The sequence below is a fragment of the Vitis riparia genome, chromosome 7, assembly GCF_004353265.1.
Source record: "Vitis riparia cultivar Riparia Gloire de Montpellier isolate 1030 chromosome 7, EGFV_Vit.rip_1.0, whole genome shotgun sequence".
Lineage (NCBI taxonomy): Eukaryota > Viridiplantae > Streptophyta > Magnoliopsida > Vitales > Vitaceae > Vitis > Vitis riparia.
The window spans coordinates 10,201,928-10,216,993 of NC_048437.1; the positions used below are offsets into that span (position 1 = coordinate 10,201,928).

At 34.0% G+C, this 15,066-nt stretch overlaps 2 protein-coding genes across 3 annotated transcripts; both read right to left on the bottom strand.

Annotated features, from left to right (window-relative positions):
- Nucleotides 1-3,269: 3,269 nt before the first annotated feature.
- Nucleotides 3,270-8,597, bottom strand: LOC117917651 (protein FAR1-RELATED SEQUENCE 3-like). 2 transcript variants are annotated; one of them, XM_034833994.1, is made up of 3 exons: nucleotides 8,465-8,597; nucleotides 4,431-5,034; nucleotides 3,270-3,695 (listed from the first exon to the last, which is right to left on the bottom strand). In XM_034833994.1, exons 2-3 carry the CDS (start codon nucleotides 4,986-4,988, stop codon nucleotides 3,495-3,497), a joined length of 759 nt encoding a protein of 252 aa, XP_034689885.1. In that variant the 5' UTR covers nucleotides 4,989-5,034; nucleotides 8,465-8,597; the 3' UTR covers nucleotides 3,270-3,494. The 2 variants fall into 2 exon arrangements, with proteins under 2 accessions (XP_034689885.1, XP_034689884.1); XM_034833993.1 differs by having other exon boundaries at nucleotides 4,431-5,098.
- A 614-nt stretch (nucleotides 8,598-9,211) lies between these two features.
- On the bottom strand, nucleotides 9,212-15,044 carry LOC117917641 (protein FAR1-RELATED SEQUENCE 5-like). The gene is made up of 3 exons (XM_034833981.1): nucleotides 14,848-15,044; nucleotides 13,363-13,787; nucleotides 9,212-9,726 (listed from the first exon to the last, which is right to left on the bottom strand). Coding segments are annotated over exons 1-3 (630 nt in total). The 5' UTR covers nucleotides 14,849-15,044; the 3' UTR covers nucleotides 9,212-9,522.
- Nucleotides 15,045-15,066: the final 22 nt, after the last annotated feature.

The window sequence follows — 15,066 nt, forward strand, 5'->3', positions numbered from 1 at the left end:
AAAAATTTAAAATTTAAAGCCAACCAAATAGCATTTTATAAATCTTAGATCTTAAAGAGGTTTTGCATATTATATTATGGGATCAAAATTAACAATAAAATTATGTTAACGGTAAACAAATTATAGGTCTATTTGATAACAGTTTTCAAAAATAGTTTTTGAAAACTATTCTCTAATGTTTCCTTCATGTTTTGTAAAATAAAAAGTCAATGTTGGAATTTGAAATATTTTAAACTTATTTTTAGTGGTTTAAAATATATTTTAAAAATAACTTATACATATGTTACCTTATTTTTTATTATTTTTTTATTTGTATAATTATTTTTTAAAATAGTTCTTAAAAACAACTACAACAATAAAAAAATATTTTTTTAAAATACTATTTTCTATTTTTAAAAACAATATTTTTGTTGTCAAACATGTTATATTTATTAAACGCTTTAGCTTAGGATCGAGCCTAAGCCTTGCAACCCATTTACTTGCCCAATTTCAATTGAATTATTATAAATTTTAAAATATTAGTGTATACACAAATTTCGTAAAGTTCTACAACTTAAGTAAAACAATGGAAAAATAATGCAAAGATAAATTTTATTAAAATTAATAATTGTGGGGTACACTCAAGTGTTACTATTCTTTACAAAAAAAATATCTAGACACTCCATCTCTTACTCAAAATAAGAGAGGTGTTTGATAAAATTTTCGAGGAATTGAAGTTAAATGCATTTAGTTAAATATTTAGACACCTCATGTCTAGAGATGGCAATGAGGTGGGTTTTTTTTTAGTACCTACCCTACTTCACTCATAATAGAATAACTTTCAAATTTAAATAAACGGACTAGGGAGAGACTTAAGATTTAAAAAAAAAAAAAAAAAAACTTAAAACGGGTTCAAGTTAAAATTTACTTTAATTTAGTTTTTATTTTCATATTTTAATATATAATAATAATAATAATAATAATTTTTTAATAAAATAAGTTATAAAAAATTAAAAAATTTAAATTATTTATAAAATATATTTATTTTAATGTAATTAAAAAAATTAAAAATAAAATAAAAGTTAAATGAGACAAGTATGAGAAATCCGCTTACCCGCCCTGATCTGTTTAAATTTTTAAATGGGACGATAATGAAAATTATTTTGAATAACTGAAATGGGGTTGGGATGAGGACAACTCATCCTAAACCGTCTCATTGTCATCGCTACCCATCTCTCATTCAAAATAAGAGAGGTATTTATATTTTGTATTTGAAGAAATTGTTTACAAATAGGGGTTAAATGCATTTAGTTAAAATCTTGTGGGAGGAAAATGAATTTTTCCTTCAACTTGACTCTTTCATTTTAGGGATAGCATATATGGTTTGGTGCTCCGAACATTGAAGGTGGCACATTGAAATCTTCTAAGTTAGTTGCAAGTTGCAACCTTGAGTAAGCTATTGCAAATATCATGCTGACCCTAACACCTATGACCCTTTCCAAATCGATGCTATAAACCCTGTTTAGAATAGCTTTCTACTTTTTACATCTACCTTTTTAATTGGAAGCTATATTTGAAACTAAAGTTAAATTTTTAAGCAATCTTAATGTTGTAAAAATTTTATTAACTATGAAATAACTTATTACATAAGTCAAAATAAAATTTTTGTAAAAAAAATAATGATGTTGGTTTAGAAAATTTTTCGAAAACAATTTTCAATTGTTATCACAAATGAAATTTAATTTACTAATTTTCTTTTCTATTTTCTATATTTTCAATTATTACTAAAAAAAATTGATATTTGTTTTAAAAAATAACCTATTTTTAGAACAAATTATTAAAAAATATTTTATGTAAAAAATTTGCCAAAGGTATTTTTTTTAATCAAAAACTGTCTTCAATAACAATTTCCATGATCAATATTTTTATAGACTTCCATATTAAATTCATTTTTAATCCATAAGCTCTTTCCACGTTACTACCAAAATGGATATAAAAGCTCAAATAAATCTTACAAAAATAAAAATAAAAAGCTTCTCATAAGTTAATTTCAACCATGCATAAAACCTCTAAACTATAATAATATATACCAACAAAACTCATCAGGATAATTCAATTGGTAATTGGTCAGGACGAATACTAGGAAGTGTGGTCCTAATAGGTGACACATGATCCTGAATTAAAATCCTATTATTTTTACAAGGTTAATAATATATACTAACAAAACCAGTCAAGATATTTCAATTGGTTAGGATGAACACTGGGAAGTGTGGTCCTAGTAACTGACACATAATCCTGAGTTCGAATTCCGTCATTTTTACGGGGTGATTAGCACCCCAAGATTTGGATCACCATGGAGGGTTCCTCGGTTATAATATATATATATACACACCAACAAAAGCTTAATATTAAAAAAAGAAAAAAGAAAACAACAACAACAACTATTTTTGTTGAAAGTTTAAGAAAGTGTTTTTTAAGTTAGAAAACCATTTCTTGTTTTAAAAAAAATATATAAAATTATTTTTAATAATAATTTCCAAACTTGACCAATAATATGGAAGTGTTTATTTTATTTTATTTTAAGTCATAAGCTCTCTTAATGATACTACCCAAATTGATACAAAAGCTCAAATTAAACTTCTAAAAAAAAAAATATTCTCAAAAGTTAATTTAAACAGTGCATAAAATCCCCAAAAGCATAATAACATAGACCACCAAGGGTTCAACAGTATTTCCATACACAAAACCTTCAACATCAAAACCAATTCATCATTTTGTTCCTTTCTAATATCATCCTCCTATCTTCTTCCAAAATACGTACATACATACATATATACATATTTTGAAGGAGATGGTAGTCTTGCAATCGTAAGATAGACCAACTTCCATGAGGATTTGTTTCATACGATAATGAATGTTGCTCAAGGTATATATTTGACAAATAAGATGAACTAATCTCTTTTTTGCTTTGACGTTGTAGGCAAGTCCTCTTTAGATCATGATATATATTGTATACCAAGATTCTAACAACTTAAGCATTTAAGAAAATTGATCACTCAGCATCGTATCACTTAACTCAAGGTATATGTGCCTTCCATAGGAGTCGTCTAAGAATATGATATATATTATGGGTTCAAATCATGACAACTTGAATTTTTAGGAAAATTAGTTACTCAACACGCCTTGAGTACGTGAAGCACAAGACTGATCCAATAGAGGCATTTCTCTTTGACTCAAACTAAACGAAAATTGCAACCAAGGCACAAATACCTCCCCATGGAAAATGATTAAAATAACCAGAATACCCTTATTTATATGACATTTTTATTTCTTCTTCGCATGTAGTGTTATTCACAACTATTGACAATATACCTATGCAACAAATTGACTTTACAGGCCTTTTCACAAATTTTTCACAAAAATGTACACCGAGTAATAAGAACTAATTGCCACTAAAATATGTTAAGTTAGCATCAGATAAGCCCAAAAGAAAAAAGAAAAATGTACAAACATCACTAATGCAGATGCTCATTTTCAAGATCTCTTACCTTTTGAACTGCATCTTCAACTCCTCTTGATAAGTGATCTGTGTGTTCCTCAATATCTTTCAACACCAGGCGTAATTGTTCCTGATAAGCTGCACACAGACGTTTGCATTTTTGTCTCTCATTATAAAGCTCAAGGGTGAGTTCTTGAATTCTCTGATCCTTCTCATCCTGCAAGAGGTATGTAACAGGGGCATTACAAGGGGAAATATCATGAAGAGAGCTCACTGCTGTAAATCTATCAGGTGAATGAGTACTAGAAAATAAACATATGGGATAAAACTTGGATTGACTCAAAATCTCGCCATTGCAAGAGAATGTTAGAATTCATATTTCCATGTTGGTGTAAGCTTTGCACTCATCTCTATGACAGTTTGTAATGCTCTCCCTATAGAGGAAGGCTTGGGTTTAATAACCAGGAAACTTCTTTTATTTAACTGACTTATGTCCTGCAACATTTTTCACACATAAACTCAAGCCAGCTTGAGACAAACTTGAGAAAGCTTAGGCCTCAATAGGCCAACTTAAAGGACTCTTTAACGGATGGACCTAGCTTAGGCTTTGGTTTCAGAAGATTATTAGCCTGAACGATGTCCTGGCAACTGGCACTGAGTTTGTGGTCCCTCCTGACAAACTAAAGCCAGTTTGGCCTGACTCATTAGTCATTAGTGCCAATGATGGCAGTAAAGAGCTAGACTCAGCAATTTAAACCCAAATACAAGTAACAATTTGGTTTTTAACAGTTTTGACCATCTTATGTAGGTGGCAAGACCATAAATTTATTTATTTATTTATTTTGATCAATAAGCAAGACCATAAATTTATCAATATCCAATCATAAAAACTTAATAAAATCTCCAAAATGAAAAAGAAAAAAAAAAAAAAAAAAAAAGACAAATGTCATACCTCACTGACAAAATTCTTTCCTGATCCTCGCCATGGAACTTTACTGGGAGACATTAACTTGTGGTTGTGCTCTTTAACAAATTTGGTAATAACCCACTTAGGTCCATCCCTTATTGCTACCCTCAACATTGCAGGACAACCTTCTCGGGTGACAGGCGGCGGTGGAAGAATCCTATCTTTTCTGTATATATATTTCTTTTCACGAAATCCTTCTCTTGAACAAACAAAATCTTGACCAATAACATTGTTATTCATTCGTGATCGGCGGTTATGATGAATGCGCACAGTAAAACCTGTATGCCTGCCATAAGCAATATAAAATTCTCGAGCATCTTCTCTTGATTTGAACTCCATGCCAACATATGGCTCTACATTATTACCAATTGAATGTGGGCTTGCAACTGATTGTGCTAATGTTTTGTCCTCTCCACCTATATGTAAATTTCCATTTGTTGATGGTTCATCATCAGCAAGTTCATGCTCATTGTAGCTTTCAACTTGCAAGCACCTATCACCTTCATCTGAATCAATTGCTTGACTAGATGTGCTCTCCATCATGCTCCAAAAGAATTTCTAGACAAGCCATTCATCCATCATCTTGATGCTGCAAGCAGGGAAGCAAAGTTAAAACTCCACATTCTTTTTTATTCCATTCCATTATTTGTTCCCTGAACAATCAAAACAATGAAGGGCAAAAATAAAAAGTCAGATCATGCTTTATATATATATATATATAAGGAAAAAAGTGAAAAAATGTGAAAGAGAAGAAAGAAAAATTGAAAGCAAGAATCATGAACCTCATCTCTTGCCTTTCCAAACTCTTTATAGACATACAAACAATGTAGAATTATATTTCTATGAAGTTGCTAAATGCTTGGAATTAAAAAATAAATTTGCTTGGGATATTGTCAGCAAACTGCTTATAAGACAATTAAATGGGTAATGATTTCTACCTCTAAGTTCATAGTTAGTGTTGTTTTAACATGACAACACATGCATACTTTACCTACCTTGCACACCAAGCATAAGTCAGACTTAAAAGTTTGCTTCTTTTTTTTTTTTTTTTCCTTCATTTTTTTCCCAAATGCAGTACAGTGTATCATGTAGCATCCCAAAAGAAAATCTAATACCATCTTTTCTCAAATGTAATAATTATTATTTTTATTGGAAACTGAGAATATATTAAAAACTCTCCATCCTTTTCTTATCATTTTGCACAAGCCAAACCATATCCTTCCCTCCCAACCCGAGAGCACCGTCCTCTTGGCTCTTCCATGATTTACCCACTATGATCTTTCTCTAAAGGATATCCTTCTCCAAAACAAATCACCAATATCATTTTCCAAGCAAGGCTTTATTGAGAATGTGAAGCTCCTTGATACCTAGACCTCCCCATCTTTTTATCTTTGTAGATCAACAACCAATGCACAAGATGAGGTCTCTTCTCAAAAGCCCCTCCTCCCCTAGCCTCAATGCCACCCACTTAGAAATAAAAAAAGGGGACATGAAGTAAATTGGTAAGCTACTAAGAGCATTTATTTTTTCTTTTCTTTTTTTTTTTTAATAAGTTTCTACAATAATTCAAGACCATAAATTGAATTCTACTAAATACTAATTAGTAAAACATCTTTACATAATTATCCTTTAAGTAGGCATACTTAGGGGGAAAAGGAGTAACAAATTAGTGTGATAAATAGAATAGGAGAGTTGTTTCTTTCTACAATAGCAGTCAAGTTGCTCTAATCTATTCTGGAGCCCGGAGGTTCTGCTTTGTTCCCTTATGATAGTATTTGGAGAGCGTATATGCCTCCTAAGGTAGCTTTCTTCGCTTGGGAAGCTTTCTGGGGCAAAATCTTAACTTTGGAGCAACTCCAGAGGAGGGGGTACTCTTTGACAAATAGGTGTTTTCTTTGCCTTTCTGAAGTAGAAACGATGAATCACCTTTTACTTCATTGTGTTAAGACGCAGGCATTGTGGAATCTTCTTTTTTCCCTCTTTGGCGTGACTTAGGTTCTATCTGGTTCAGTTAAGGAAACTCTCCTTGGATGACATGGAGCGTTTGTGGGGAAAACCCTTAAAAAGGCGTGGCAAATGACCCCCTTATGTATATTTTGGTCAGTATGGAAGGAAAGAAATTTGTTGGCTTTTGAGAATGGGGTGCTTTCACTCCAAAGGCTGAAACATTCTTTTGTATGTAATCTTTGGTCTTGGGTTAGGATGTTTATAGTTTTGAGCCCTTGTTCTCTTGTTAGCTTTTTTGAGTGGCTAGGCTCTAAGTAAGGGTAGGGGTTGTTGTTTCTTTCCCCTTCCTTGGTTTCGAGTCTATGGGCTGCTTTTGTATACTCCTTGTATACCTAGAGGACACTAGTTTGGTGTTTCCTCTTTCTGTTTAATATATTTCTCTTTACCTATAAAAAAAAAAAACAATAGCAGAACACTATTGTCAAAGCACAAAGCCAAAGTAAGGTACATAGCAAGATCTAAGAACAAGTGTAGCATAATCTAAAGTTTTCTTGAAGCATGAGCACATCTAGAGCTTTTGAGATTATGTTTTTATACTTGAAATGCATATACTGTAACATGCACACAAGAGTTCTTATGGATGCATAAACAAAAGCATGACATATTTAAAGATAATCATTTTTTTTTCTTTTCTTAATCAAAAACAAACATTTCATTGTGAACAAATAATTAAGTGCAGAGGTTCGATGAGAAATACTTCTCTCATAGCACGTTACAATGCTTTGACCAAAAGCAAGAAAAATGTTATAATTATCAAATCAATTCCAAATAAAGTAGAAAATCCCTCACAAAGAAGATCAAATGTTTTGGTCCCCTCTTTGCTAATGAATCTGTCACTTGATTAGTTAAACAGGGAATCCAATAAAAGGAGCACTCCAACTTTGAAGCAATATCAAAGATTTGAAAAGGCAACCATATAACTTCCAGGAACCTCTTCATTTCTTATTCACCCAATATATGACTAATGTTGAATCTCCCCCTACTAAAAGATTGGTAAGACCTTCCGCTTTGGCTAGCTTCAAGCCTCCCAACATTGCTAGAGTATTTTCTTCAATGGCTAGCTCCTCTCCAGCATGTTTCAAGAATGCTTATACAAAGTTCCAAGATGATTTGTGGGCCTTCCTCTGATTCCTAGTTGTCCCAGATTACCCAGAGAACACCCATGAAAAATCAGTTTAACAACACCCACTAGAGGAGGAGTCCAATATTTAAAGATAATCAATTGAATATCTGGGATTATAGATTCTAGTTGAAAGTATTGAATACTATGGTCAAAATAAGAAATACTAAAAGGACAATAATATTTTTCTAAATGTACTCAATCACGTCTATCAGCATCAATGTCCTCATAGAGATGCTCAAAGAGGGGAGAAATGGATCAAAGGGGGAAGAGCAAAAGGGGAAGAGTAGAGCCAAGGATGAGTAAGTGATTCAATGCTCTAAATCTAGAAAACCCTAACCCCTAATCCATTCCAAAAAATCTCAAACTTCTGCCCTCACAGATGAGATTCCAACATAGAAATTGTTAAACTTTGGGCCATGAATTGTCTGTCAGAGCACTTTCTGCTGTTCACTGCTGTTGGAAGATTAATCCCATGTGGTATGAATTCCAGTGAGCCAAATCCACTTTCAGAACACAGATTTGAATCCAAGCACTGAGTGTTACAGATTATAAACTTATTCTCACACTTAAAATTACTTCATCAGAGCTAACAATTACAATTCAGCATTACTGCAAACTCAACCGGGGAAACTGAAAAATAGAGGAATGAAAAATCAAAATCAACTAATGAACAACACTCAAACCACCGCTTAATCCCACCACCTAATTGGTTTTTGTAAAATTCAAGTCAACCCCAGACGAGAATTAAAGCGCCTGAATCAGTAAATTTGCTGCAATTCATATTTCCAGTTATTGTTTGCTGAGAAGATGCGGGGAAAACAAAAATTGAAGTTTTAACTAAGCAACCAAACAGAGGCTAAAAAAAAGAAATGAAAAAGAGAGAACATACCAATAGAAACCCTAGGGGGCATTGCATACGAGTAGAGTCCACGGAAAGTCTTCCAAGATTTTGCTTCCGTACCTTGTGGGTTTCAGTATTGTTTGGCCATGTTTGGAATCAAGGAAAAACTGGGAAAAGTGAACGAATAGAAGAAAATTGGGAATGATGATGTAAAAAATTGAATTAATTTTTTTAATAATAAAAACCAAGCCAAACCGATTTAAATGATGAGATGGATATATCATATATGTTGATTTTTTGCCTATTAAATATAATTTGTTTTTAAAAATAATTAAAATCAATATGGATTTAAAGTTCAATTTAAAATTTTTATCCCAAAATATAGCTACTGTATTTAAAAATTAATTTAATCATAATTTAATTATAATGAATTACTTGAAATAATAATAAATATATAAAAAAAAACCTATTAAATATTAAACAATTATAAATCACAAGAAATGAAATTTGATTAGAAGATAAGAAAATCTAAACAAAAATCGAAGTTAATTTGGATCAATTTCTTTAATTTTTCGGATTTTGTATAAACCCAGGAAAACTTTATGAAATGAAGAAAATGTTGACAAAATAATTTAAATTTTCATAGAAGAGTTATTTTTAAATGTTAGAAAGACTAAAAACGTTGTCGAAAATCACTCGTAAATAAACTCTTAGTATAAAAATTTGATCGAAGCAGTTTAAAATGTAAACTAAACCTGATAAAACTCCGATTGACCGTCTAACCAATTCCAAATGTAAACTAAACCGGGTAAAAGTCGAGACGGTCTGATCAGCTCAACCGAGCAGTCTGGTGACACATCCATATCAGATTACAACCCATTAGTTTGTCACCAATTTAAATGCCTATAAATCCAAATTCTGGAAAACACGTCTAACAGTTCTAACATCATGAGTCATGGCACGGGATAATCTTTCTACAATCGGAGAAGTCCTCCAAATACATATCAGTTGGCATAACTAGGAGTATAACAAAATCGAAAATGATCGGTTTCTACATACAAATTGTCACAATATTGTACATCAGTTCTGACTCTTGACTACTGGCGCTATCGATGACGAGAATGCTTCTGACCTTCGCTCTCAACTTTTCTCACGCTGTTTACTGCAACTTCAATTTTGGTCGAGAGCACCTCAGTTTGCTCCTCGACGTTTTTCAGAAACGTTATTAGCTGCCCTCGATACAGTTCACATAGTTGGTCCTGATGCTCCACCTCCATGGTCAGTTCTTGAATCCTCCGGTCTTTGCTATCCTACAAAGGTAAATTCACAAACAGATTAGTCTTCAAAACTTTCAGGAAATTGTAGAGGTTTACAAGGGACGGAGACATTTTGAAAAATCTAAGCGGACGAGGATTGAACAACATCAAAATATAAGAATAATTCATGTATGATGCACATATCAAATGCCAAAAGTTGCATACCTACATTTTCATGTAAAGGTTTCTCAATATTTTTAGGGTTCATAATCACAACATTTGAAGATATGGAAGGTGAAGATAAGGAAAATTATGCCTCTGGAGGAAACGTTTTCGAAAACATAACAGTTCTTAAAAGCAGTTTTCAAATGCAACATCCAGCAGATAAGGGATAAAGAGAAGAGAATCACTCAATAAATTCCTGCACAATCTCACAATGAAGTGGTAGCGTTTGATGATGAGAAACTAGAGCAAATTTAATTGTGACAACAAAGCTGGAATTGCAATATCGCTGCTCCGATGCAACATGAAGGACAGAGAGCATGGAATCCAACTGATCATTTGTGAAGGTCAATTAGCAGATATGCTTGCTAAGGGAGTGTAGAGTAATGTTTTCCAAAGTGCATTAGGCATGCTAGGCCAGACTGCAAATATGCTCCAGCTTGAAGACGAGTGTCGATTCAAAGGATACAATAGCAATCTTTCATCAATGGGGCAGTTTTTAGTGCTATTGTGCTCATTAGTTATAGTATATAAGAAAGCTAGTTAAAATATAAAGGAACACTTGGTGGGAGGGAACTCTAAGCTGTCACTCTTTTTCCTGCTCTTCTCCGAAGAAAGTTACAATACCATCAAAACCAACCATCATCATCTCATATAATCACCTGGGCAGAAATACTGTAAATAACACTGATCTGCATTTTGCACCTAGAATTTGCTATGCTGCCTCTATTACATTGGGCATTTATTTTGCACCCCTAGGGTAATTCTGCATTAACCAGCTACAGCATGTAACAATGTAGCACCAAATACATTTGACACAGAAGGAAAGCGATCCCTTAGTTGACAGTAGTATGTCCTAGTGTAGCCAAGATGAATCTAAGAATGCTCCACAGGGTTGGCATTCTTTGTTTAGTCTTCCAAGTGAGGCACTTGAAAGTCCTTATGAGGCCCAGAGGTGTTCCTTCTCCTTCTTCTAAACTAGAGTGCAGTGGCACAAGTTTCATGATTAACCCTACATTAATGCCCCTTTTCGAAAAAATACCTCCAAAATCTATCGAATAAGGTCGAGAGTGGTAGGACAGCTCTCCTGATTAACCAGCCCCATTCCCATCTAGAGTCAGGTAGAAACCAGCCAGTGCATTGCACAGAATGAGAAATGGGTAGGGTTCACGCTCAGGGATTCTTATATTGATGGGCCAAAGGGGTGTTCCTATATGTTTTTCCAGAAGCATTGAGCATGCCTTATTTTTGTAAAGAATTACCAAGTGCGGTTGATAATTTTAACTGATAACCAATACATCCTATGCTGGAGCAGTCAGATTCTTGACAAATTTGGTCAGTGCTTCTGTAAAAATGGTATATCTGGCCATGACTGAAATTTAAAGAAGAGTTGACTTTTTTGTATACTCTACATCCAACGATGAAAAAGAACAGAAGTTTATCTAGAAGGCCCAAAAAGAGGGTATACAATTCTAGTACACAGGATGTATACAAGGCACAGCCAGATGAGATTGAAAGGAAAATGACAAACTAGATACTGATCTGTGTCTCATGGGTCCTTCCATGATGTTAATGAAATCTAGGAATGAAATCCTACTTTTGACTGCAAAATCCACAGTACAGGAGAACAAACGTCAAAGTGGAAGTTCTTTCAACTTTGATTCTGTCAATTCAGCTCCCGTCAAAGATCCCATAGATCTATTCCTTCCATGTACACCACACAACCAGCTCTGAAAAACCTCCTTAGTAGCCCAGACAACTAAGAAAAAATCCAACATCACCCACCACAGATTTTGGGCAATGGAACAATGGACCAGAATATAAAGAACTATTTTCTTATCTCTCTTGGACAAGCATCATAAATTCACCATGATCCTCCCTCTCTTCATTGTTTAATCAATGGTTAATCTTCTTCCCAAGGTGGCCATTCATGAAAAAAAAAAAGAGAACAAATCCACTTCAGAAAGGGACAAGGTGCCCCAAATTAAACTAGCTAGAAATCAAACTTCTTTCCCCCAAGAATAAAGCCTTGATGAAAGATCTGGCTGAGGGAGAAAAATTAAGCATGTCTCCCCAATCTCCACCCTAAATATCATTTCCTTCATGGAATCAATTGTCCCTACCCCTCAATAATGCAGCTCCCTGATAAACAGTGGTTTCAAAATCCCCCAGCTTCTGATCAATAGTTTATCTATAATGCCTGCAATCCTGAAAAGATATAAAAATATAACCTTCAATAGAGATTGCCACACCATACATCATGTCAACAATGCATCTTTAAGCATCTGCAAAGCAGATATACTTCCTAAAATCTATCCATCCCCTCCTAAAAATATCCTATAACTCCTTCCATGATGGGCCTCTACCTTCCCTCAAGAGCCAACATCACCCCCTACTCCAAATTTATCCACCACCATTCTTCTCCAAGGCACTCCATGAAAGACCTCCATCCCTAAGGGGTAGGCAAAACAATGATTTTTTTTCTACTTTTCAATCCCTCCCCACAAAGAATCTATCTGCAGTTTTTCCAATTAAGGTAGACATGCAATCCACAGGGAAGCTCAATAAAATGTTCTTGATTAGAACTCCATTGGTAGTAATGTTTCTTTTGGCTAGCCGATCTTCTCTCAACCTTTCTCTCACTGAATCCAACTATTTTAGGCTTGTTAGGAGGCCTATAAAGGAAGCCCCAAATAAGTAGACTGCAATGCTACCTTACAACCCTGCACTATTACCTAACCACAGTACCACACACACCTCCACTGTCCCACTGGGATGAGTTCATCCTTCTCAAGATTGAGCTCCAGTCATGAGACTAGCTCATACATAATAAAATAAATCTAAGATATTACAACTGATCCCATGAACCTTGTAAAAGGCAATAGTATCACCTTAAAAAAAAAAAAAAAAACAAAAAACAAATATGAGAGGAGTTTTCATTCCCATTCCCAAAGTTCCAGAGAAATTCCTTCAAACAACAACCTGGACTAAATCTACTAAATGCCTACATCATAATGATAAAAAGGAATGGAGAAAGTAGGCCACAATCCTCCAAACTGTCAAAGACACCAATTGGGAACCCATTAACAAGCATAAGCCATCAAAACACACATCTTAAATCAACCCACCCATTTCTTACTGAAACTAATTTGAATTGGGGGAAAACAACAATAATGTTTCTTGGAACTTGGATCATTGATTCATTATAAAGATATCCAATCATATTTTGGGAATATCCATAAAATGTTTGCATTTTATAAAAAAGAAAAAATGTGGACCAAATTTCCCTAAAATAAAGGAGGAACATGTCAAAGTCATCTAATTGTCCGGATACTTAAAATCTATGTCAATGCTAGTAGAAAACCACAAGCATGAAGAGGTTTCATGTTTTCACAGAATTGAAATAAAATGACATAAAATAAGAAGAGATAACAGATGCTAAAATTTTATAAAAGGATGAAAACTCACCATAGAACTACGAGAAGGACGGCTAGAAACAACGAGTGGATGGGTATGGTCCTTTACAAATCTTGTTACAACCCATTTCCCAGACTTATTTAGCTTTACCAGCATCATTGCTTTGCACCCTTGACGTGTGCTGGGTCGTGGTTTTCTAACTGGGCCATACTGGTCTCTAATTTTAACATAAAACCCCTGCTTATTACATGAAAGTCTACGAGAAAGAATTCTCTTGTCAACCTCTGAACGACGGCACTGATCAATGCGCATTATAAATCCTACACGTCTTGCATATTCATCATAGAATTCTTTAGCAGCATCTTCAGAATCAAACTCCATACCGACACATGGTTCTACCACAGAATCTTCTTCAAATGCAACTGACCCCGTTTCAGCAGAAGCTTCCACATTCCCAGCCCCCATGTCTGAATCCACTGTCATGCAATACCAAGTCATATCTTCAAACTCATAAAAGAAATTTCTTTCTCTTTTGTAACTCACAAACAGATCCAATCAAACACTTTCCATTATATATGAGAATCCTTCCTAGCTTGTCAATGATTTTACTATTAATGCATATAAAAAAATCATGTTTCATGAAACCAATAATTGGTTTGTATTTGTTTAGCATTTTGGAACTGTTTCTCCTAATTTTAACTGATAAAATCAAGATGATGCTGATTTCAAAAGAAAGAAAAGTACTTCTAAAATGATAATAAAACAATGCCTTAGTGTTTCTCATTTCAATACTCCAACTAGATTCAACCATCAAACCATATCCCTACTACATATTTTGTGCTTATTTCCTTTCAAAAACAGTTTGAAACTTCCATTAATCTCAAAGGAAACCTATTGTACTGTCAAACCCATAAACCCTTTCAGTTGGAAGTGACAATCCCTCCTTAACTTATCTACAGTTTTTCATCAATGCATAGAAAAGGCGACATTCTTCGCCAACTAAATAATTGGGTACTATTTGTTAGCAATTTAAAACAACTTTTACAAACTTTAACAATAATCAACCAAATTTTTGCTTCGAAAAGCACCCAAAAAAAGAAAAGAAAATTATTTCCAAAATGCTATCCAACCAATGTTTTTGTCTTGCAAATTTCAAGACCTAAACTCGACTCAACTATCAAACCCACATCCCAGCTACAAATGTTATCATCTTTTCTTTTCAAAAACTAGCTAGAAGCATCAAGCAATCACAAATTCACCTGGTACTAATCTCAGAATGGAGTAACATTTCATCATTTGTTCATCAAAACGACAGTGTTCTGACTCTTCCGAGTCAGAAAGGTTTGGGGCAATCCCACTGCCATAAAACAAAAGTCAAAATGGAACTTGAACACAGTTCCGAACTGGGTATCCTTTGGCACGTTCAGGCATTAAAATTAGGGAAATTTAAGAGCTTTTTTTTTTTTTTAAGTGAATTAATTTTTCTCATAACAAGAATTTTCACAGGAAACAAACAGAAAAAAAGAAGGCACTTACTGTATTGGTATGAAGATGGAGAGAAGCAGATCTTGTAGTATCTATCGGATGCTGTTGATGGGTTTCAGAGGGCTTTCAAACGTAGTTTCAACCGGAGCTTGGTGGTGGGGTTCAGGAGTTGGAAGCGAAAGGCATGTCTTTCATCACCCTCAGGTGATTATAGGGGAACCCACCTTCACAGCAGCGGCAAAATCGTCTTTTCATCGACCCCAAAGTTTG